Source organism: Tupaia chinensis, unplaced genomic scaffold, assembly GCF_000334495.1.
Source record: "Tupaia chinensis unplaced genomic scaffold, TupChi_1.0 Scaffold146687_1, whole genome shotgun sequence".
Taxonomy (NCBI): domain Eukaryota; kingdom Metazoa; phylum Chordata; class Mammalia; order Scandentia; family Tupaiidae; genus Tupaia; species Tupaia belangeri.
The window spans coordinates 3,337,974-3,362,395 of NW_006206544.1; the positions used below are offsets into that span (position 1 = coordinate 3,337,974).

Genomic DNA, 24,422 nt, shown 5'->3' on the forward strand with positions numbered 1-24,422 from the left:
TGGTGTAAATGTTTGTGTCATCCTACAGTTCTTATGTTGAAATGTTAGCTCCCAGGGTAATAGTACTGCTGGGGTCTTTGTGGGGTGATTAGGCTATCAGGTGTCTCATGAATGAAATCAGCGCCTTGGAAAAAGAGACTCCAGGAGAGACCCTTGACCCCTCTACATGTGGGTTACAGTGAGAATAGCTGTTTATGAACTTTAACAGAAACCAGGCCTTCAGCAGGTGCAGAATCTGCTGACACCCAGCCTTCCAAACTGTGAATACATTGCTGCTTTTTATAAGCCACCTAGTATATGGTATTATTTTGTTTTAGCAGTCCAGGGACTGATAATAGAGTTTTGTACCTTTCTGCCAACATTTTTTGGGATCAAGCGAAGAAAGAGGATTGGGTATCCTTTCAAGTGTGCAAGTCTTTCACTTGATATCTGTTTTTTCATAGGGCCTCTTCGCTTATCCTATCTACTCAGCTCTCTTTGAGTTGACAGTCTCTCCAGAAAGTAAATTTTCAGTGTTCTGCAGAGTTGAAGTGGGAAAGTTATCTGATTATATGGGGTAGAAAAAGGAATAGGAGATTCCCTTAAACTTGTTTGTTTAATTCAATTTTCAACTAATTCCTTGGTTTTAGCTCTATCACTATATGTCAACGGATTTTTGGTATCTCTAATTTTTGACTCTTTCTGGGATTCTGTATCATAAATAAGCTTGTTTCTCACTAGGTTAACTAACATTGTCTTCTGGGTTATTTCTCAGCTTTCTTCGCACTTCTATTTCAATTACTAATTAAAGACCAGATTTCCAATTTCCAAAATAGAGCTGATATATTTTGTTATATTTCTTGTTTCTATTCTAACTCTATATGTGCCCATTTAACAACATATCTGAGACTGGGTAATTTATAAATAAGTGAAACTTATTTCATATAGTTCTGGAAGCTGGGAAGTCCAAGATCCAAGGGATGACAGGTTCGATGTCTGGTGAGGGCTACTCTCTACTTCCAAGATGACAGCCTTGTTGCTCTGTCCTCACACAGCAGAAGTTGGAAAGGCAAGAAAGGGGCTAGCTAGTTCCTTCTAGTACTTTCTAAAAATAAGGTCACTAATCCCATTCATAAAAACTCTGCCTTCCTGAAGTCATTACCTTCTAAATGTCCCACCTCTTAATACTGTGGTATGGAGTACTAACTTTCAACACAATCTTGGAGATAACACAAGCATTCCTATTATAACAGTACTTGAGGGTTTCTATTTTTATACGTTTTTAATTGCCAAAGGGTGCATGCACTTGCTAGGGAATGCAGAGAGAGAGAGAGAACTCCCTCACAGAACTTGACCATACCGTAATTGTTTTTCCTCCATTTTTCCTTTCTGTCAGGATTTTGGACACACATACATGCAAACCTAGCATGTGTTTTAAGCTGTCAGGGTTGGGTTTTGAACCATCATTGGCTTTGTGGGATTGGCTCCTAATGTGTAACACCTAATTACTATACTATGGGGACAGCCTGTTTATTTCTTGACTGCCATTTTTTGGGGGGGTGAGATTTTAAGGGGAAACAGATAAAAAAATACATGTTCAGCATACCATATGTGGGGAGGGGGTCTTCAAAAAGTTCATGGAAAATATGTATTATGGAAAAATTATGTATGAATTTCAAAATTGTTTTGTACTGAAATAAATTCATCCTTTAATTCTACTTTTCCATAAACTTCTTGAGGTATCCCCATATTTATTTCAAAGTCTTTTTATTTTAACTTTTGAATTTGTTCCACAAGTGAGAGAGACAAACATATGCAGAGAAACAGTTACAGGTCCTGTGTCAAGGTCTTGATCCTGTAGTCTACCTGTAGCCTCAGCCAGCCTGGATTATGGGCACACAAAGAGGTCACCAATCTTAAACTGGTAATAGTCTCATTACCACTGCATTACCATCTGGGCCCCTGTAATTCTTTGTCCTTGACATACTTTGCACTTCATTCACATTTTCAATGTCTAAGAACGGGGTGATTTTACTAATTTTTCCTATCGATGTCACTTTTTGAATGTTTTATTCCTTAGGATGCCTCACTGATGGACATGAACTCCTTCAGCCCTGTGATGCCAACGTCCCCCTTATCAATGATAAACCAAATCAAGTTTGAAGATGAGCCAGATTTAAAGGATCTCTTCATTACAGTGGATGAACCTGAAAGCCATGTCACTACAATTGAAACTTTCATTACTTACCGAATTATTACTAAGGTAAGCATCAAGTGAATATTTTCTGAATACTGCTGCTCTCCACGCATTTGGAAGTACTTCTTTATCATTCATTGTAACTTTCAACTTTATACAATTTTAGCTAAATTGATTTACTTTTTTATTTTAAATTATTTATTCAGTATTATTCACCATTATTATTGCTGCTCTCTAAGCATTTGGAAGTACTTCTTTATTGTTCATTATAACTTTCAAATTTATTGAATTTTAGCTAAATTGATTTACTTTTTTATTTTAAATTATTCAGTATTGTTCACCATTATTATTATCTTTTGAATCTGACCAGAGAGAGAGAGAGAACATGAGAAAGCAGGTCTGAGACTTGAACTGCAGTCGGCCATGTGGGAATCTAGCACCTCTAATTACCATGCCACCTGCTGACCCTAAAATCGACTTACTTTTTAAAACATTTCAAATAAGACATTGCACCTTATCTCACACTATGCTTGTTCCAGGTGACTTCAGTGACATTCATGTTGACTTGAGAAGTGGTCATTCATTTTATAGTAGTTGTACTTAGAGTAGAAGCAATTAGAGTCTTACTTTAGAATATTATAAAGAAATAACCTTTGGAAAAGTAGGGCCTCTGGTTGCTAATAGAAAAAAAGTTTAAAATAGGACATAATACTTTTTATTTACAGTTTTGGTACTAAATCTTTCATTTGTTTTCCAAATAGGAACAAGTGGCCCCCTTTTCTTCTGTATGGGATACTGTTACTTGTCCAATGATTCAAGTGCAAAAATAGATCTAGAATCCAAACTCTCAATCCTAGGTCTTGGTTCTGTAAAAGACAAACAAAAAACCCCAGTTTATTTATCTGAAGTCAAATAAAACAGCCAAATAGTATAACTATATTTTATTTTAATTAATTTGTTTAATAACACTCCTTACGGAATTCCACTGATAAGTTACAATAATTTATTCCTGAAGCCTCACCTTGGACTATGTGGTTCATTAATGTGTATCTCTTTTATAGCTGAAAATACATTAGTGTGTTCCTATAATCACTTTTTTCCAGTGCAGTCTCCACACTGCTGCTAGTTATGTTTCCTTCCTTCTTCTTCTTCTTTTATTTATTTATTTATTTATTTATTTTTTAAGACTAGATCTTACCATGTCTGCCAGCTGGGACAGGAGCATGCTGGCATACCTGGCTCTTTTTTTATTAATATTTTTATTTTTTTATTGAACTTATTTATTCATTTTAATTTGACCAGAGAAGGAAACACACACACACACACACTCACACACACACACACACACAGAGAGAGAGAGAGAAGAGGAGAAAGTTAGAAAGCAAGCCACCAGGTACAGGACTTGAACCATGGTTGGCCATGTGGGAGTACAGTGCCCTTAACCACCGTGCCACCTGCTGGCCCACACTTCTTTTAAAAAAAATAATAATAATTGAGCCACCAGATGGCATAGCAGTTACGTTGATGGACTCCTCACATGACTAACTGTGGCTCAAGTCCTGGACCTCGTGGCTTGAAAGTCATGCTGTGTGTGTATGTGTGCATGCCCAGGATTCCAAGAGGAGAATGGAGATGAAGAGATTGTGACATGCCCACCCCCCTGGGAATGATTTCTTACTGTCCTCTCTCTCTGGCAAGCACACCCACCCTAAGACAAAAACCTCTAAAAAAATAATAATTTTAATTATATTTTTAAATTTACATATGATAGTGGTACATCTTTGTAGGGTCCAGTGTGAGTTTTCAAAGCATGTATACAATGTATAATAGTCAAATCAAGAAAATAAACACACCCACCATCTCTACCATTTGTCCTTACTTATGGTTGTACACATTTGAAATTTATTCTTCTGGTTGTTTGGATAAATGTTAGATTGTCACTAGCTGTCTTTCCTCTGATGTACTGTAGCCTCCTATACACCATTCCACTTTCTTACTTGTATTCTTCCAGCCGTTAACCAGGCTCTCCCCGAGGGTCCCACTGTGTTGTCTAGGGCAGCCTGGCAGCTTTGCTCCTCCTGCTTAACCTCCCCAAGTTGCTGGGAATACAGACACACACTACCAAGGCCTGTCTCTAGGTTGGACTGGGAATCAAACCCAGGTTTCCCATGTTGTCCCAGCCTGTGGAGCACAGTACCTTTGCAGTGTGTGGCACCACAGCAGGGCCTTGTTACGTTGTTTTAAAAAGTACATATTTGATCTCTTTACCCAAGATCCTTTAAAAATATCCCCACCACCCATAGGGCAAGTGCACTCATTGGAGAAAGAGAGACAGAGACAGAGAAAGGGAAGGTGATAAATCACCCCCTAGGAGGGATGGCCACCTTGCAGTCCCTTCTCTTCCATTCTCCTCTCAGGATTTTGTGCACACACTCCTGGCATGATTTTCAAGCTGCTGGGTCTGGAACCTGAACTGTGATTGGCCTTGTGAGAGTCTAGCGCCTCAACTACCACTCTACCTGCTGGCCCTTTTAAGATGTTAAATTAGCATGTAGTTACTATACACATTTTTGAGCTACAATGTTATTTTTCAGTATAGATTACTATGTGTAACGTTCCAGTGAGGAACTGAGCGGTATCCATCATCTCAATCATTTATCATTACTTTGCTTTGGAAACATTCAGAATTCACTTTTAGCAGAACTCTGAAACACAGTATACTATTGTTACAATTACTTTATTTTGCTGGAGAGCCCTAGAACTTATTCTTTCCTACCTGTAACTTTGAATCTGTTAACCAACATCTCTCTCCCACACCCCATCATTCCCAGCTCTGGTAATCACTGTTCTACTCCTGCCTCTCATCCAGTTTCCTCCTCTGAGTGAGAGCATGTGGCATTTCTCTTTCTGTGCTTGGCTTACTTCCCTTTATGTGCTCCAGGTTTGTCCACATTGCCACAAGCAACAGGATTTTATTCTTTTTAACAGCAGAGTAGTATTCAGCAAATAAATGGATAAAATTGTGATGATCCATCAATTGCTCTGTCTCCAAATTCTTAAAATCCTCTCTTGGTCCATCATTGCTCCAGCCCAAAAGGCAAATTCTTCTGTGTGACAAGTAACGAGCTTCTCAGTCTGGCGCCAGCATCATCTCTTACTCCCTCCCCCATTTCAATACCTCCATCCTCCCCCGACTGTTCCAGTACCAGACTATTCCGAGGTGTCTCTTGCTTTAATGACTTCCCGTGATTTTCCTTCTGCTGTATGCCCATCCCCCTCTCAGACACAACTACTATATATTTTTTAAGTTTATTTATTTTTTCCATAAAAAGAGAAATGGAGAACAAGAGATACACATGCAGGCACAACAGTCTTCAATCTTTGAACTGTGACCCACCTCCAGCCTCAACTGACCTGGCCCAGCCTGCACAGAAAGGCCCTGGGAAGCCCTGGGACCTTCCTCTGTGGTCTGACAATGTAGAGTGTTGCCTTACAACTGCTCCATCATCCAGCCCCTACTCTCCCAGGCAAGTCCAATGCTAGATGCCTCTGAAGACTTCCCTAGTTGTTTACCACCCTCTCACTGTCTTCTTACGGAGTTCTAACTGAACTCTTAAAAATGTGAAGCACTGGAGTCAGTAAAGACATCAAAAGCATATATTTAGGGGCTGGCTGGTGACACAACAATAACATGACCCTCTGAGCTACCAACCACATTGTGGTCTTCCAGATTTGCATCTCAGGACCACCTAAAATGTGCCGATCACACAGACTGTTGATTTTGGGCCAGCTGAAGGTGGGAGTGCATTACGGCATGACCCTGTGGGAGTATCTGTCTTTCTCTCTTTCGTCCTCCATTTCTGTCTCTTTCTAGCTCAGGAAAGAAAGAAAGAAAAGCAGCATTAGGGCCAGCAGGCGACATGGTGGTTTAGTGGCCGGACTCCCACAGGGCCGGGATTGCTTTACGGCAATCTCCAGGACTAGGTGGGAGGGAGAGTCTCACTTTCCCTCTCACTGTCTCTCTGTCACTTGCTCTCTAGAGAGCCCATACACCCTATGACAAAAACCTAAAAAAAAAATTTAAAAAAAGGCATCTATATAATCCCTCTAAGCTTCATTTTTTTTTTCAGTCTACAAAATTGAGATGAAAATAGACCCTAGTTGTGTAAAGTTGCTTTAAGAGTTGATTTAGGATAAGTAATCAAGGTAAGACACTTAGCAAAGTGCCTAACACTAGGTATTCGGTAATTGCCACTACTCGTATGTAAGTAGGTAATTCTGTGTTTATTTGTATTTCTACTCAGTGTGTCTGCAAGCTTCTCAAGAAAGGTAACTGCCTGACATTGTCTGTAATTCCAAACACAATTCCTAGGACGTAGTAAATAAGCCACTTAATTTTTCCGCAAATGAGTGAGCAAAGGGATTCATAGTATCTGAGCTATATCAAGAAGCAGTAGCCCAAGACAGCTTGGGCTCGAGGCTTGATCCCCTTGCTTCCTTGCTCTGTGATCTGGGTGATTTAATTCTCTGCATTATTTTCCTCATTTGTGAACAGGATAGCAGTACCAACCTCGGAGGGTCTTTATGAAAATTGGATTTGTTAATGCGAACACGCTGCTGAGAATAGAGCCAGATTTCTCCTGTTACACTGCTAGTAGTCATGCATAGTGGTCATTCTTCCTGGTGAAGAATTTGAGGCTGGGTTATTTTCCCACCATTTATTTCTTATTAGCCACTTTGTGGATTTCATTCTGATTGGAGAGGCACACTTCTCAGTTACCCGTATTTATATCATACTTTCAATGAGCTAATCTTATCATAGTAGTAACAGTAGCAATATTTTGTGTATAACCCAGCACACATTTTTTTATCAGACTGCTTTATGCCAGGCACTGTTCTAGTAACTTTCTCCATATGAACTTATTTATGTTTGCAGCAATCCTAGAACCTAGATGTTATTATTTGCTCACATTTTGTGAATGAGAACACTGAAACTCAGTAACTTGCTAAAGACTATGCCACATAGTAATTAGCTGAGCTGATTTAAACCCAGACATTTTACTTTCCATGCTCTACAACTTTTTTCTATTGTATTTTTTGTGCATCTATATGTAGATATGGCAAATTCTCTTTCAGCTTAACTATTATAAACTAAATTCTTTTGTTATGCTCCCTATTACTTTTACTATATCCTAGTATATAGACTATACCTATATATACTTTGAGGCCAGCAGGTGACATAGTGGTTAGGGTGCTGAACTCCCACATGGCTGACTGTTGTTCAAGTCCTGGACCTGGCAGCTTGCTTTCTCACTTTCTCTGTCTCTTACTCACTCTGTCTCTCTCTGGTCAAATTAAAATAAATAAGTAAATAAATTAATAAAGTTGAATATACTGAAATATATATCACAGATAAACAGCTAAGTTATTTGCAATTCCAAACACAGTTCTTAGGACATAGTAAGCCATTTAATATTTTGGGTGAATGAGTCAGTGAAGGGCTTTATAGTATCTCGATGTAAATATATATTATGTTGTCAGAGAGTCTTGCTGTTCACTAACCATAATTTATTCATTTACTCTGGTATTCCACTACGTTTTATTGAGTCCCAGTTATGACCCAAGTACTGTGGTTGCATATCGAGAATACTTAGTGATCAGGACAGAGCTTTCTGTCATGGAGTTCTCCGTCTTGGGGGTGGGAGGAGTGGCAATTATATTAAAATGTTAATTGTATGTTTAATCATTTAATTAGAGTTATAAATGTTATAAAGAAAAAAAAAGAGTGCTGTGAGTATGGGGTACCCCATCTCACTTGGAATACAGAGATGGCTTCTCTGGGAAAGTTTTAATATTATAAATATTTATATTCACAGACACTCATGATTGTAAGGGTAAATGTGCTGTACACATACACATATGTACACCTACAGTATCCTGTTTGGAAATGTTTACAGTGTTGAAGAATGACATGACTAAATAATTATCTCAGAAAACCCACGTTCCTGGCATCTGTCCTCCTAATGGGAAGTACTCTTTATTCTCTAGGTTAGCATATCTGAGGTGAGTGTTCAGAAGAAGGACTTGTCTTTTGGAGATCTAGAAGCATAGGCTCCCTTGTTCATGTAGATGTGAGAACTAAGAGATGGAATGCAAGACTGCTTCCACTTCTTCATCACCAAGATAAACCTACAAACGCCCTCCAGTGCTGCAGGGAGGGCTTCAGTTATGCTCTTGATCGCTTGAATTGGCTGTTAGGAGGCATTTTCCCTCAAAAACAGTTTCCTAAATCCTCAAAGCTTAGGATAACTGTTTGCCCTTATCCAAAGGTTGATGTAGGTAGAATGAGTGCATTTTGGGGTATGGCTCACAAGAGCCCTTGAGTACTAAACTTTAAGTATGTGGCTTTTATTGTTGGGCATGAGAAATGAACCAGCATTGCCATGATGGCTCCCGTGGGAAACTATATTCTAGGAAAGACCCATCATTCGTGTTTCAGATGGCTTTGTAGATCACAGGTTCTCTCTGGGAATGTGTTACCATACCCAGTTTTTCTCACAGCTTGAAGTTTCGTCCATCTTCTGAGGACCACATTTGGCTATTTTAGATGGGACAGTAATAGCCTCTGCTGAAGGGATATTAATGATCAGAACTCAGCTGATAATCCCTGCCTTTTGTGTCTCATTTCTTTAGATATCTATAATATGTCAGGGGTAGAATAAGCTCTTCTAGTAGGAAGGAACAGTATATGCTCCTCAAGACTTGTACTTAACTCCTGTTTCCCTCCTCTATTGCAGTATATTAGAAAATATTTTAAGTCAACAGTGATGAGGCAGAATGAGCCCATTATTTCATTGATTTTGTATGTCTTCTTGCTGGAATTTATACCTCATTTTCAATGTTTACTTCGAGTGCTGGAGATTCTCGAGCACATATCTAGCTCAATCTTATTTTAACTGCCCATTTCTTCGAGGTGTTTTTTTATTGTTAGTTATGCCCATTTTCTTGGGAATTGGTAGTAAACCCGTGGCTATATGCCTGGCACAAGGTGGTACTCAATAAATATTTTTTAATGAGTTACTCTAAACCATGTTTTGCGTGCATATAATATATACATACCTGTGTGTATTTGCATGTATGTGTTCATACGCCAGCATGTGTATTGTTAAACTGTGTTTCTACTAGATTTAATTTACCCATTTCTTACCATGTACATATCTTACACCATTATGTATAATGGTGAAGATTGTGTAGCGTATTAGTTTCTTAGACGTCTGCATCTCATTGGCTCCCGTCTTTTCTCATAACAGAGGACATGTTGTACTACGGTATATTATATTTTAAATATTCATTTTAAAACAGTAAACTTTGAAAAGTGTAGCTTTTATGAACCTTATTCCATGAAAAGATTTCACTGTATAACTTAAGCTGCTTAATTTTACAATCGCGTTCATCCGTGTGGGTGATTGATTTCTCTGGTGAGTATGAAATATCTGTGTGATGTGTTATTCTATCTTTACTCCTCCAGGAAAATCTCAGTCTAAATATTACTACATGCAATTTTTAATATGCAAAAGTTCTGTTAAATAAGGTATTGGTATGAATAACTGTTTTCTTTTGAGAGGTGAGTATGCATTAGATAACGCATATTTTTATTTTTGGCTTGGGATTTGGGCAGAAGCCGTGAGGTTGATATGGTACTCATGTTCTTGTCATATGTGTTGGCATAGATTTTTGGTTTGTTGAGAACAGATATTTTAATGTATTTGCTTGATTTTTCAAAGTTTATGCATGTAACTCAAAATAAAAGTCCTTGAGAAATGACAGGAAGATTTTCTCTTCACATAAAATACCCATTAATTATATTTTTCAAAAAAACAGTGGTAAAAAATCACTCTAAAATGTTAGAATTTTCATATACGGAAAGCAAATTTTAGCATAGCAATTCATTTGAACAAATTCCAGGAAAACATTTTTCTCAGTTACATTCAGGTTATTTTCCAAATAGCAAAAATAGGATTTTCCTCAAATTCTGATTTCTTGAATTTTGATCATCTTGAGAAATGAAATATATTCGAAACCTAAATTCAGAGCATATTTTCTTGTTAGTGAGAAAGTCATGCCAAAGATAATAGCTAAAATCATGTAGTAGGCAGATGGTTGTTGTAAGACAGATTTTTCAGTTTGGATTTTAAATTTAAGCATGATGTTTGCTTTCTTTCTGGAAATACCAGAAAGTTTGCTTTGTTTCATTTCCTACTTGACTAGATGACTTAAAAAAAAAATTACAGGCTGACAAACACTGAATAATTAGGATTTGTTAATTTTTCTTAAAGACCCATTTATTTCAGAATGTTTAAAATAACATTAAGCAAATGTCTCTGTCTTATATTGCATGTGCTGCTATTTTCTCCTACTTGCTTCAGACATCTCGTGGGGAATTTGACTCCAGTGAATTTGAAGTTAGAAGACGTTATCAAGATTTCCTTTGGTTGAAGGGAAAACTTGAGGAAGCACACCCCACTCTGATTATTCCAGTAAGTTTGTTGTTTTTTCGTAAAAAATGCTTCCAGTTTCCTTGTCAATGTTTTAAGATAGTTAAAAACTCATTTCAGACCTTTTAATTCAGTGTAATTCATTTATCATAAACATAGATCTTTCTTGGGGCCAATAGGTGGCATAGTGGTTGAGGTGCTAGACTCCCACATGGCCAACTGCGGTTCAAGTCCTCGACCCAGAAGCTTGAAACTCACACCAGGCACATGTGTGTGCATGTCCAAACTCCTGAGAAAAGAGTGGAGGAGAAGGGATTGCAGCGTGGTCATCTCACCTGGGTGTGGGGGTGGGGGGGAGATTTCTCACTTTCTCTCCCTGTCTCTCTCTTTCTCTCTAGTAAGCACACATGTCTTATAGCAAAAATCTCTCTTACAAAAAAAAAAAGTTTCTGAACTTTTAAATCCATGTATAGAGTTTTTAAAGAACTATTTTAACATGTTAGATGTCACATTTTTGGGCCTAGCATTATGGATTTCAAAAATATTATTAGTAAAGATTAGATGTTCAATTAGTCTTTCATAGAGGAAACATAAAGAATTCTTGATAAACTTCTTTCAAAATTGCTCAGATACCTTTTCTTCTTCTTTGTGTTTGTTTGTTTATTGCTTCAGCCATTGCCAGAAAAATTTATAGTGAAAGGAATGGTGGAACGCTTTAATGATGACTTCATTGAGACACGCAGAAAGGCTTTACAAAAGTTTTTGAACCGCATTGCTGATCATCCAACTTTAACATTTAATGAAGACTTCAAAGTTTTTCTCACTGCACAAGCTTGGGTGAAGAATTTTTCTTTGTAATCATATAATCCTTAAGTAGTATGTACAATAGATTATGTGCTTCCTCTTTCCGTTTATAAATCAAGCATGGTATACTTGAATTGAGATGGAGTTTCTGAAAAGTACTGGAGAGGTATCTTTCAGAATATACTGTGTCATTTCTACAAATAAATGTTATAGAAATCTTGTATTTTCCTTAAATACTCATACTCTTATTTCTCTTGATCACTAATTTTATTTTTTTCATTGTCAGGGTGCTACTTGCATATATAGCCAATGCTGTATATATCTAAATATATTTTTTATTGATACTATTTAGAGTAATGGAGGTCAGGGATTTTTAAGTTAGGATCAAAGTCTTTGCTAAATGGATGAATAGATAGATAATATAATATGTTTACTTTTCCTTCAGTTATCTATGTATGTGTGTGGGGGGAGTCTGATTTCTAAAAGACACTTTATATGTTTTACTTTTCTCCCCTGTGAAGCCATAAGTCAGCCAAAAAAGATAATAAATACCATAACTCAGTACTAAATAATTATCGATCAGTGTTGAGTTTTGTATCTCTCAGTTTTAGTAAGTTTATATTATTGTCTGTAAGAATTTCAGGAAATAAAACGTTATATTATTTAGGATTTGGGTAAATGATACAGTGTAGTACTTTTATCTGTGGATTTGGTAGTCAGCATAATTATAACTTTTTTTCCTTTGTGTTATTCTTCACTGTTATTTGATTGCAAGCCTGTGCCTTAGCAAGTGCTGCAACCGTCATTAGACTCCCTTGTCCTCCTTTTTGTGTTCTTTTTAAATGTGCTGCACTTCAGAAAGGATACTTTTGTATATAATGTATCCCTTAATGGTATTCATTTTGTATTGAAAGTCTAGCTGTCCCTCTTGATGAACTGTGAAAGAACTAGTCGCATATCTTATTAAAAAGTTTTCTCTACAGAGAGCCAGCCAGTGGTGGTGGTTTCACAATTTACCCTCTTTAATTGCTTGAAGAGCTATGATCAAGTAGTTTTGTTTACAGGGTCCTGATGATTTGAAAGAGGTAAAAGCAGGTTAGTGCTTAAAAGTGAGGCCATGGAATCAGACTTCCAGGAGTTGATCCTTGCTGTCCCACTTTAATTCTTCTTGGATCCTGAGTGAGTTCCTTAACCTTTCTTTACATTTATTTTCTTCAGTAACACGAAGAAGGTAATAGAACCCACTTCATAGGTGTATTGTGAGTTGTGTATATAAAAATGTGAGTATAGTGCCTAGAATGTATTAAGCTCTCAATAACTGTAAGCTATTATTATAACTAAAGAATTAATGAAGTTTTCCAATTTTCTTTTTCAAGGAGTAATGTAGGCACTTAAAAAAAATCTTCTCTCAATCATTTTTCCATTAAGTTCCTGTTATAAAATATGAATGACATGACATATCATCCTCTTATCTTCTCTAGTATCTCCTTGAGCACTGTTCCCTCTCTTAAACTCTGTTCTTTTAAAGATTTATGCTCAAAAAAGACTATATAACGCGTTTTTACATGAGTACTTTGGAAAGGGAATGTTATCAAGAGGAAAAACTATACTCTAATAAAACTCATCTGGTTCAAGCTACCATTAAAAAGAAAGATGTGTATGAAATAGTTTTCACGTCGTTCTTTTAGCCTTTTCATTAGGTTTCTTATTTTACCGAGTCTTGGAATTGCATTACTTGCCTCACCACAAATACTCATTTTCTTTTCTAGGAACTCTCGTCACACAAGAAGCAAGGACCTGGCTTCCTGAGCAGGATGGGGCAGACCGTCAGAGCTGTGGCGTCCTCAGTGAGGGGAGTTAAAAACCGCCCCGAGGAGTTCATGGAAATGAATCACTTTATCGAGATATTTAGCCAGAAAATAAATTTGATAGATAAAATATCTCAGAGAATTTACAAGGAAGAACGAGGTATGTAGACATGGGATTCCGCAGTTGTGCATTTTCTGGTGGATCCACATGTTCCCTGGTGCAGGGACATGGAGTCTGAATTTCACCTTCTGAGCGTGGCTGTGCCCAGCCATGGGGGGAACATTTCTGACTCCTAGAGGCTGCGAAGGTGGTCTTGACCTGTCCTCATGGGTTTTTATTAATCTGTAGCTGTCTGTCTTTGCCTTTATAGACAATAGTGATATAGTAAACCCTATGTCAAAATCTCCCGATTTTGGATCTGTCGTTGTGTGGAATTGGTATTCATTGCTCAAAATAATCACAGCTTAAAATCAAAGAATGGGGTTTCGGGAAATAGAATTTCTACACTTTCTAGTAATTTTTTTTTTGGAGAGGTTTTTGCTATTTTGCTACAGTGGGCGTGTACTCACCAGAAAGACAGAGAGAGACAGAGAGACAGAAAGCGAGAAATCATCCCCAAGGGGGGATGGCCACGCCGCAATCCCTTCTCCTCCTTTCTGTCTATGCATTTGGCATTCACTCAGATTATTGTGGTGGCTGAATCACTTCTTTTAGGTAAATATAGAGAGTTTCATTGCATTTATATAAAAAAGAAAAGCTTACTGCTTATAAATTCTCTACCAAAAAACTTTATATATCATTGAAAACTAATTGTGTGAAAGTAAAAATATAAAATGTTCATATTTTAAAATGAAATTCAAAGTTTTGAATACATTGCTCATACATGGCATTGAATCATCTTTTAGATACTTACTCATGCTTTTATTGAAATGAAAATATTTGTTAAATATATTAAATGTCAGGCTTTGAGTTATAGAAATAATGAGACTCAGCCCTTGTTCTAAGGAGCATTTGGCCTAGGAGTATGTGAGTTATGCAAACAATAGAGTAGGAAAATGCTTTAATAGAAATATAAAATATATGGGCCCACGGAAGACAAAAGCAGTTCTCAGAAGAATCTGAGAGTCTTTGGAACAGAGTCACTGGGACTTCAAGGCTTACGTGTAGCTGGCTGGGTGACATAGGTGGTGGTGCGGGACGGCACAGGGACACATGCACGTGTCTGAGTTAGGAGCGCTCGTGGGAGGTTCATGAAAGAACAGCGGTTATTTTGGCTCAAGTCATAACTATTTAGCAGAGAATCTCAGTAGTTGGACTTGGAGTAGTAGATAGGGACAGATCATAAAGGACCTTAATTTAGCTAAGAACCATCAATATTTATTCACTGTGGCAAAAGGGATAAGAGAGCAGTTAGGCATCCTTTCTTGTAGAAATAATGGAATCGTTGATGGACTGGTCCTGTGTGAGTCAGGAATAACCCTGATTTTTGCTGAGATCTCTGGATACCATTAAGTAGAAGATATAATCAGAGGAAGGGGAGGAAGAAGGCAAGTTTTGTTTAGGGAACATTGCTGGTGAGACACTCGGATGTAGATATTTATAATGTTAGGTCATTGGGAAAGTCATGATGTATTTTTCTGTTTTTCTGTGTAAAAAAATGAATCATGATTTAGCTTATCTGTCAAGCCAGGACACTTTGGATGGTGTAGAGAAATGCTGTTATTGGTTACATTTGGACAGTAATCATTCAAACACTGACCTGGGCATACTGGGATAACCAGTCAATTTAATGAAAGGTGATTTTTTTTTTGAGAGAGATTTTTCTATAGGACGCGTGTGCTCACCAGGAAGAGAGAGACAGAGAGACAGAAAGCGAGAAATTACCCCACAAAGAGGATGGCCATGCTGCAATCCCTTCTCCTCTATTCTCCTCTTGGGATTTTGGGCATGCATGCACACGTGCCCAACATGAGTTTAAGCCACCAGGTCTGGGACTCGAGCTGCAGTTGACAACATGGGAGTCCAGCTACATACCCATTATGCTATCTGCTGGTCCCAATATTTATTTTTTTTTAATATTCATGCATAAGAACATGTGCACAATGACTAGGGGAGCTATTGAGATGTAGTCATTTCAAAAGCTTTTGTAGATTGAAGAACTTATTAAGTCATTATTTTTTTCTTAGAATATTTTGACGAAATGAAAGAATATGGCCCAGTACATATTTTGTGGTCCGCGTCAGAAGAGGATCTGGTTGATATTCTAAAAGGTATTGCCAACTGCATCGACAGATGCTGTAAGGCCACTGAAAAACGGATGTTTGGACTCTCGGAGGTGCTGCTTCCTGTTGTACATGAGTATGTACTTTATAGTGAGATGTTAATGGTAAGAACATCGGATTGTAACTTTACATCAGTCCCTTACCTGATTAGAAGCTTCATAAGGCCATTTCTATCTGTTTTTCATCACTATCTTTCTATTCTAGCAGGATGCTTTGCATAAAGAGGCTCGATATATATTTGTCTATTTAGGTGCATGAATAGATGATTAGAATACATTGATAAATGACAAGAATACTGAGTTGCAGTACAGTTTATAAGATGATACACAGATTTGAAGTATCCTCAATCAAGATTTACTTAGAGAATGTGATTTGCTTTTCCAACCTTTTATACTTTTTATTTAAAACAAATTGTAGTGCTTTGGGGATTTCTTTTTACAAAAGAGTTGCTTTCTCCCTTCTAGGTACATTTGATTTAGAAATATGTTTAGTGCCATTATGTAGGAAATGCTTGAGTAGGATCTTGATGTTTGTTCTGCCTTCTAGTTGCTTCTAAAATGAAGTCTTTCAAGTTAAAATGTGTTTTTTCTTTCTCTTGTTGTTACTATTTGAAAAGGCCTTTATTCCTATTATATCAGTTTTATAGTTTACCTCAGTTCAAGTTAAGGTTTTTAGATACTTGGGATTTAGCAATGCTATCTGCAAAGTGAATGCTTTTTAGCCTGTGCCCCTCGTGCTTCACGCAGCCAAACTGGCATCTTCTGGTCTCTGGTGTTTCAGAGTGGCAGTGAGTAGAGGAATCAGTTGACATTCAGATATACCCGTTCTACATTTTATCACCAGAGACCTATTTGATTCCTTTTGTCATGTACCCTTGATTTTTAGGACTTTTTTTTTTCTTTAACATTACCTCTATTTTGGCAACAAAAGCTTTTCTTAACCTTTTGTCATGAGATCTGCCCCCATCTTGTTTACCATGTTTAGGCTTCCCGTGACAGATACATTCAAACTGCATAGACCTTTCAGGCCTCTGCAATTACTTGAATTTACTGGGGCACGCCTATAAACAAGCCCCTCAACTCCCTAAAGGTCTCTCACGTTTCACTGCTGAGGCGTCTCCTGCATCTCTCTATAACTTTCATTGGTACATCTTGTGGTTTTACTTCATTACTGACTATCCTCTTTTGTGGTTCATCAAAGAGATATAACTTGTATGTTCTTTTAATTAGATAATATTTTTCTCCATATTGTGTCAAGATGGGAATTATGCTGTTTAAATATTATATTATTGGAGGCATGGAAAGTTTATAATAACAATCAGAAAAAAATAATTTTCTGGGTTTTCACTTGATTGAATTATTTTGTGACTTGCAGGGTATAATCAGTAACCTTTATATTATCATTCTGGTTCTGTGTTTTTTTCTGGTCACTTTTGGTTTTTAGGGTCATGTATTTCATCCATCAGCGAGAGATGTAGACAAACAGAGATGGACATAGATAGGCACCCCAACAGGGTCTTCATGCCACTGTTCGCCCTCAGTTTTAGCCAGTCTGGATCACGGGCATGCACAGGTGTGCCCAGCACGCTCAGGAAGGCCCTAGAATGCGAACCCAGGACCTTTCCTATGTGGGCTTGCTTATTTAACCATTGCACCACCAGCTGGCTCCTCTGTCTGTTTTATATTAGAATGTTTCTTTTAGTCTGAGCAATAATAATGAAAAATATGATCTTGACTAAAAGGATGGAATTTGTGTGATTGCCATTACTGCTGCAGCAAGCTCTTATTTCACATATACCTATGCATATGAAGCACAGTACTTCATACTTAAGGAAACAGATCTAAAATAAATGAGACTAAATTACAGTATGAGTCATTCAGGTTAGAGAAAGGAAGGGGTTTTTGACATTAATGATCATTGAACTTTGAAGTAAATCTAAAGAAAGCTGTGATAATTAGCTGAATTTTCTATTCATTTTTTTGAAACCAAGAGAAATGTTCATCTCTTTTGACTATCTTAAGAGTGATTTCATCAGATGTAAAATTAGACTGGGTGGGGCTGGACATTTGGAGGGTCACCGAGACCCTGACTAAGCCAGGTCCTATGTGTCAGTACTTGGTGCTGGCTGAAGCTTGGGATGGATCATGGCATTAGGACCTTATCGGGGGTGCTATGTCTCTGTCTCTGCCTCTGCCCACCCTCCTTTTGCCATCACTTTGCTATGGAAGAAACAAAAAAAAAACTTTAAAACTAAAGCAAAAATTAGATCTAGTGGCTCTCAGGATGCCTTTTATCCTTAATGCCTCTCAGTGCTCATGCACACAGTGCAGAGTGAAGTTGTAACTGGTTCAGGTCTGTGTTCTTCCCTTCCCGTGTGTAACACCCAGGAGGCAGACCTGTTCTTCTCTTGTAGGTCCTCTACTTCCTCTCTCACCAGTTGAGTTGCTTGTTTACCCAGAGTCATATTTTTTCCCCGAACTTGTTTAGGCCATTTATGTTTATTATAAGAATTTCATTATTTAATCAATGTGAAAACCAGTGAAAAATGAGTACAAATAAGAGAAGTTCTGATGTCTAAGAAGGCTAAGTAGACCGTCTTGGGAAAAAAGTGAGTCACCAAGAAGAAACTTGGTAAAAAATGGGCAACAAATACTAAAGATGGAGGTAGACTCAGTATCCAGATTGCTTCATAAGGGTGTTGTAAGTTTAAAAACACTGAAACGGGAAATCTTAGTTACTCAGGATAACAAGACGCAACGCCTCTCAGTCAGAGAATTTGTCATCAGAATCTTGGCTAATTGATGAACATGTATGCATTTCGAGCTAAAGTAAAATGTGTAAGATGTGAATACACACTGTAATGTTCTCATTCCCCACCATAATTGCCTGTGTCACGAACTGTCCCTTTGGAGTTAGGTAAGAGGACTGCCACTGCCAGTGGATGTTCCAGGTATTTGATCCATGTGAGCTACCTCTACAACCAGTTTGCACTATAGAAATACTTTCATTGCTTCCTTTAATGTTTCCATTTAATTTCTTTGCTTTGTTTGAAGAGTTGTACACCCTTAGAGTGCTCCATCAAATCTTGTACCCACATTGGCTTAAACGGATAAAATGTGCACTGGGAAAACTAATAAAAGATGTATGAAAAAAATTATCTTAAATATGTGCTCCTTTTAGCTTTTAAAGATGTCTTTAAAACCCCAGCAACTCTTTAAATGGATTGTATCCCCAAAAGACTGATGGCTTAGGGAAGAGATGCTATTTATATTCTGAAATGTATATTTTTGTTATAAAGAATATTAAAACTAAGTACAACCTATTTATCCTTATGTTTTAATGTGAAGGCTGTTATGAAGAGAAGAGACCAAATTCAAGCCGAACTGGATTCCAAAGTTGAAGCCTTGACCTATAAAAAGGCAGATACTGACCTGGTAAGCTTTTAAATTTCTTAAAACAAACATGTAGAATTCATTGTCTAGAATTTGTGTTAGCAATGTGGAGCTTCATTATATAAATATTTCTAAGCATTCCACAAATGTTATTAAAATTTCTCTCCAATATTTGTTACACATCGAGTACCATGTGGATCTTTACACTTAATGATGCTGTTTTACCTTTCAGTCTTAAATTCTTTCATACTGTAAGAAAAACATGAAGTTAATTTTAAGATAGGGTCTAGCCATGTTATGAAGCTTATTTTAGTTTTTTAATTTTCCAGAGGGCAAATGTACCTGTCAGAGAGAGACAGGGAGAGGGAGAAAACACATCCTAACAACGTGTGATCATGCCACAATCTCTTCTCTTCCATTTCTCCGTCTTGCTGGGATTCTGAGCATGGACGTTCACATGCCCAGCATATTCCTCATGCTGCCAGGTCCGGAACTTGAACTACATAGTTGACTGTGTGATATCTAACTCCCTTGACCACTAGGACCTAGCCAGCCCAGCCAGCTCTTTTCTAAGCTATGATATTGCTGTGTTGCCCAGGTTGGCTCTAGCTCTAGCCTCAAGCTCACAAACCTCCTGCGTTAGCCCTCCTCGAGTCTCTGTGATTACAGGCACACAGCACCATATCCAGCCTTTAGGTTGGACAAGGAATTGGACCTGAGTCTCCCATGTGGTCACAGCCTGTGAAGCACAGTGTCATAGCAATGCGTGCCACCATGGCTGGGCCTGGAGTTAGCTTTATTTTGTTTTGTTTTAAAGAATTATTTATTTAATTTTATTTATTCATTCATTTATTTTCATTTGACCAGAGAAAGACAGACACACAGAGAGAAGGAAAATGAGAAAGCAAGCCACCAGGTCTGAGACTTGAACTGTGGTCAGCCATGTGGGAGTGTCCAGTGCCTTAATCACTACACCACCTGCTGGACCCCGGAGTTAGTTTTTTTAAAAAGGGCATAATGTGTTAGAAGAAAGTATGAAAAGTATGTAGAATATTTCAGGTTAGTAAGTCCTCAGTAAGTAGATACACTTTTTGCTAGTTTTAGAAAATATTTATACAAAATAAGTTAAAATTCCTATATGCATTTGTTTTCTATTTATTGTAAAAATCTTTACAAAGAAAGTATCTTTGTTTTCAAAAGTAATCCTTACCTTGAAATACTTTTTTTTTTGAAAAAGTATTTTGGAAATTTTGAAACTTAAAATGAGATCTAATAATGAATTAAACTTTCATATGGGCATCATTAATTGTCAATATTTTGTGCAACTCTTTTCATTTAAATCTTCTCCCAGACTTTTTTTTCCCCACCAGCCAATGTACCAGTTTACCCATCATATTTTAGTATTTATATATTATCTTCGTATATTGTCAGAGTAATACTGTCAGATTGGATTTGTTATTCTCATTTTTAAATAAAGAAGAGACCTGGAAGGTGGAATCATTTGCATACATTTCTATAGCTCTTGAGAAACAGAAGTGGAGTTGAGGGTGATGGTATCTCTTGCCTTCCTCAGATCATGCAACCTATCAGAGAACCAAAATGTGGAAGTAAGAAAAATGGACGAGTATTAATCTAGTTAACTTCTAGTGAGGGCTCCATGAAATCTTTCTTCATTTTTTTTTTCAATGTAAGGATTTAGATTGGTAGGGAGCACACGTATGTGAGGTGACCCACAGAATCCTTGAGACTCCCCTGTCAATCTGCAGTATGGTAGCCTCTCCAGCCCTGACCTGGACTGGGCCCCGCCTATAAAAAGGCAGATACTGACCTGGTAAGCTTTTAAATTTCTTAAAACAAACATGTAGAATTCATTGTCTAGAATTTGTGTTAGCAATGTGGAGCTTCATTATATAAATATTTCTAAGCATTCCACAAATGTTATTAAAATTTCTCTCCAATATTTGTTACACATCGAGTACCATGTGGATCTTTACACTTAATGATGCTGTTTTACCTTTCAGTCTTAAATTCTTTCATACTGTAAGAAAAACATGAAGTTAATTTTAAGATAGGGTCTAGCCATGTTATGAAGCTTATTTTAGTTTTTTAATTTTCCAGAGGGCAAATGTACCTGTCAGAGAGAGACAGGGAGAGGGAGAAAACACATCCTAACAACGTGTGATCATGCCACAATCTCTTCTCTTCCATTTCTCCGTCTTGCTGGGATTCTGAGCATGGACGTTCACATGCCCAGCATATTCCTCATGCTGCCAGGTCCGGAACTTGAACTACATAGTTGACTGTGTGATATCTAACTCCCTTGACCACTAGGACCTAGCCAGCCCAGCCAGCTCTTTTCTAAGCTATGATATTGCTGTGTTGCCCAGGTTGGCTCTAGCTCTAGCCTCAAGCTCACAAACCTCCTGCGTTAGCCCTCCTCGAGTCTCTGTGATTACAGGCACACAGCACCATATCCAGCCTTTAGGTTGGACAAGGAATTGGACCTGAGTCTCCCATGTGGTCACAGCCTGTGAAGCACAGTGTCATAGCAATGCGTGCCACCATGGCTGGGCCTGGAGTTAGCTTTATTTTGTTTTGTTTTAAAGAATTATTTATTTAATTTTATTTATTCATTCATTTATTTTCATTTGACCAGAGAAAGACAGACACACAGAGAGAAGGAAAATGAGAAAGCAAGCCACCAGGTCTGAGACTTGAACTGTGGTCAGCCATGTGGGAGTGTCCAGTGCCTTAATCACTACACCACCTGCTGGACCCCGGAGTTAGTTTTTTTAAAAAGGGCATAATGTGTTAGAAGAAAGTATGAAAAGTATGTAGAATATTTCAGGTGAGTAAGTCCTCAGTAAGTAGATACACTTTTTGCTAGTTTTAGAAAATATTTATACAAAATAAGTTAAAATTCCTATATGCATTTGTTTTCTATTTATTGTAAAAATCTTTACAAAGAAAGTATCTTTGTTTTCAAAAGTAATCCTTACCTTGAAATACTTTTTTTTTTGAAAAAGTATTTTGGAAATTTTGAAACTTAAAATGAGATCTAATAATGAATTAAACTTTCATATGGGCATCATTAATTGTCAATATTTTGTGCAACTCTTTTCATTTAAATCTTCTCCCAGACTTTTTTTTCCCCACCAGCCAATGTACCAGTTTACCCATCATATTTTAGTATTTATATATTATCTTCGTATATTGTCAGAGTAATACTGTCAGATTGGATTTGTTATTCTCATTTTTAAATAAAGAAGAGACCTGGAAGGTGGAATCATTTGCATACATTTCTATAGCTCTTGAGAAACAGAAGTGGAGTTGAGGGTGATGGTATCTCTTGCCTTCCTCAGATCATGCAACCTATCAGAGAACCAAAATGTGGAAGTAAGAAAAATGGACGAGTATTAATCTAGTTAACTTCTAGTGAGGGCTCCATGAAATCTTTCTTCATTTTTTTTTTCAATGTAAGGATTTAGATTGGTAGGGAGCACACGTATGTGAGGTGACCCACAGAATCCTTGAGACTCCCCTGTCAATCTGCAGTATGGTAGCCTCTCCAGCCCTGACCTGGACTGGGACCCGACAACTGTCCTCCTCCTTTAATTTTCATCCTAGCCTTCACCACCTCCGTAACATAATATATGATGCACTAGTGGGTTTACTGTATTTTTTTTCTCTCCTTCTCTATTACCTAAATACCTTAAAAGCAGAAACTTCTGATTTGTTTACGGAAGTGTTCCCTACCCCTAAAATCCTACCTGACACATGGTAGTCACTCAATAAATACTTAGTGAATGAATGAATGAACATTGCCGTGACTACTCTGATTAGTGATATATTAACGGCTTGAAGCAAGATGTCTCTACAAAGTCAGACTTTGTGTAAAATACTGAGATGGCATGAAAAAATGACTATGCATTGTCCAAATGTTTCTTGACTATATGTTGCAAGCTGAAATGCTGTTCTTTTGAGTGGAATGTGAGTGGGAGTAGTGGGCTGCTGTGGACAAAGTAGGAGAAAGGAATCTGTGGGAGAGAAAAATGGAAAATGTGGAGCTTGGGGAACTAGTGCTCAAGGAAGAAATCAAGCTGAAGATAAAAAAGGGAACCCAGTAAGAGACTTACACATGTGTTTAAAAAAGCCAACTGGAAGGAGTCTGATAATTATTCGATGTTTTTAAAATGTTAAAGTTTTTTTTTTTTTTTTTATTAACTTTTCTTCCACGAGCAAGGGAGACATGAGAGGGAGAAAGACAATATCCCCAAAAGATTCTCATTGCAGCGATTCCCTTCAGTCTCCATTGAATCCTGGATTGTGGGTATTGTGGGCCTACATACTCGGGGAGATCTCTGAATTTGAAACAGGATCTTTCCCATATGGAGGGCCTCACAGAGAAGTTGTGTTTTACTACTGCACTGTTGTCTGGCTCCTCATCACATCTCATAAACGTTAGAATTTGACATATATTTGTGAAACACTTTTAAAGATACTGAAATTAGTGGTTACAAAATTTCATCTTAACTAAATACTAGAAAACATATGATATTTTAAAACGTTATAAGAATAATAATGTGACTTAAAACTCAAGCATCTTGGGGCCAGCAGATGGCAAAGTGGTTACGTCACTGGACTCCCACCTGGCTGACCACAGTTTGAGTTCTGGACCCATTGGCTTGAAACTCATGCCGGGTGCAAGTATGTGCATGTTCAAGATCCTGGGAGGAGCATGGAGGAGAAGGGATTGCAGCATGGCCATTCCTCCTGGGGGATGATTTCTTACTTTCCCTCCCACTGTCTCTGTCTCTGTCTTTCTCTCCTTGGCAAGTGCATGTGACCTAAAGCAAAAATCTCTACAAAAAAAAAAAAAAAAAGAAAAAGAAAATCAAGCATCTGTTCAGAATGGCCTGTAGTCATATTTTAAAAATAAAACACATGCCCACTATATAATTTAGTAGCTAAATAACTGGTATTTGTAAGATTGGAGAAATTTTAAACTTTAATTAAAGCTTTGTCTATATTATATTCTATAAGATATCTTTAATTAAGATTTGAAGCAGACATTTTTTATAGATACATATAAAAATAATTTTATTTTTTAATTTATACATTCAATCACTGTATATCATTACAGCTTGCAAAATGAATTTTCCCAGTATGAATATACTGTATATTAGTCCAATTAAAGCTATCATCATACTGTTATCATCAACAGATAATTTTTCATTTTTGTGTCCCTTAAATGTTTTGCTTCTTTCTTTTCTCACTTGATTGAAGCAAACACATTTAACAGAAATTGCAGTTAGTTTTCTTTTGTTACCCATCAAAACAGATGCTTCCCAAAGCATCCATTTCCAAACAGTTAATTTGTTTACAAACCTTCTCATGTCCAACTCCTGTGTGTTATGATGATGTCTTTGGGAGAAACCTTCCAGAGTTACTCTAAAAATGCACC

The 24,422-nt window shown here is 37.4% G+C and overlaps 1 protein-coding gene across 2 annotated transcripts in view; it reads left to right on the plus strand.

The window, feature by feature from the left end:
• SNX7 (sorting nexin 7) overlaps nt 1-24,422 on the plus strand; it is a 92,802-nt gene that overhangs the window by 23,362 nt on the left and 45,018 nt on the right. For both annotated transcript variants that reach the window (XM_006169016.3, XM_027768499.1), the window contains exons 2-7: nt 2,060-2,242; nt 10,603-10,713; nt 11,344-11,508; nt 13,245-13,443; nt 15,471-15,670; nt 18,914-19,000. In XM_006169016.3, coding sequence (XP_006169078.3) covers nt 2,072-2,242; nt 10,603-10,713; nt 11,344-11,508; nt 13,245-13,443; nt 15,471-15,670; nt 18,914-19,000 — 933 coding nt within the window. In that variant the 5' untranslated portion in view covers nt 2,060-2,071. The remainder of the gene's footprint in view (nt 1-2,059; nt 2,243-10,602; nt 10,714-11,343; nt 11,509-13,244; nt 13,444-15,470; nt 15,671-18,913; nt 19,001-24,422) is intronic.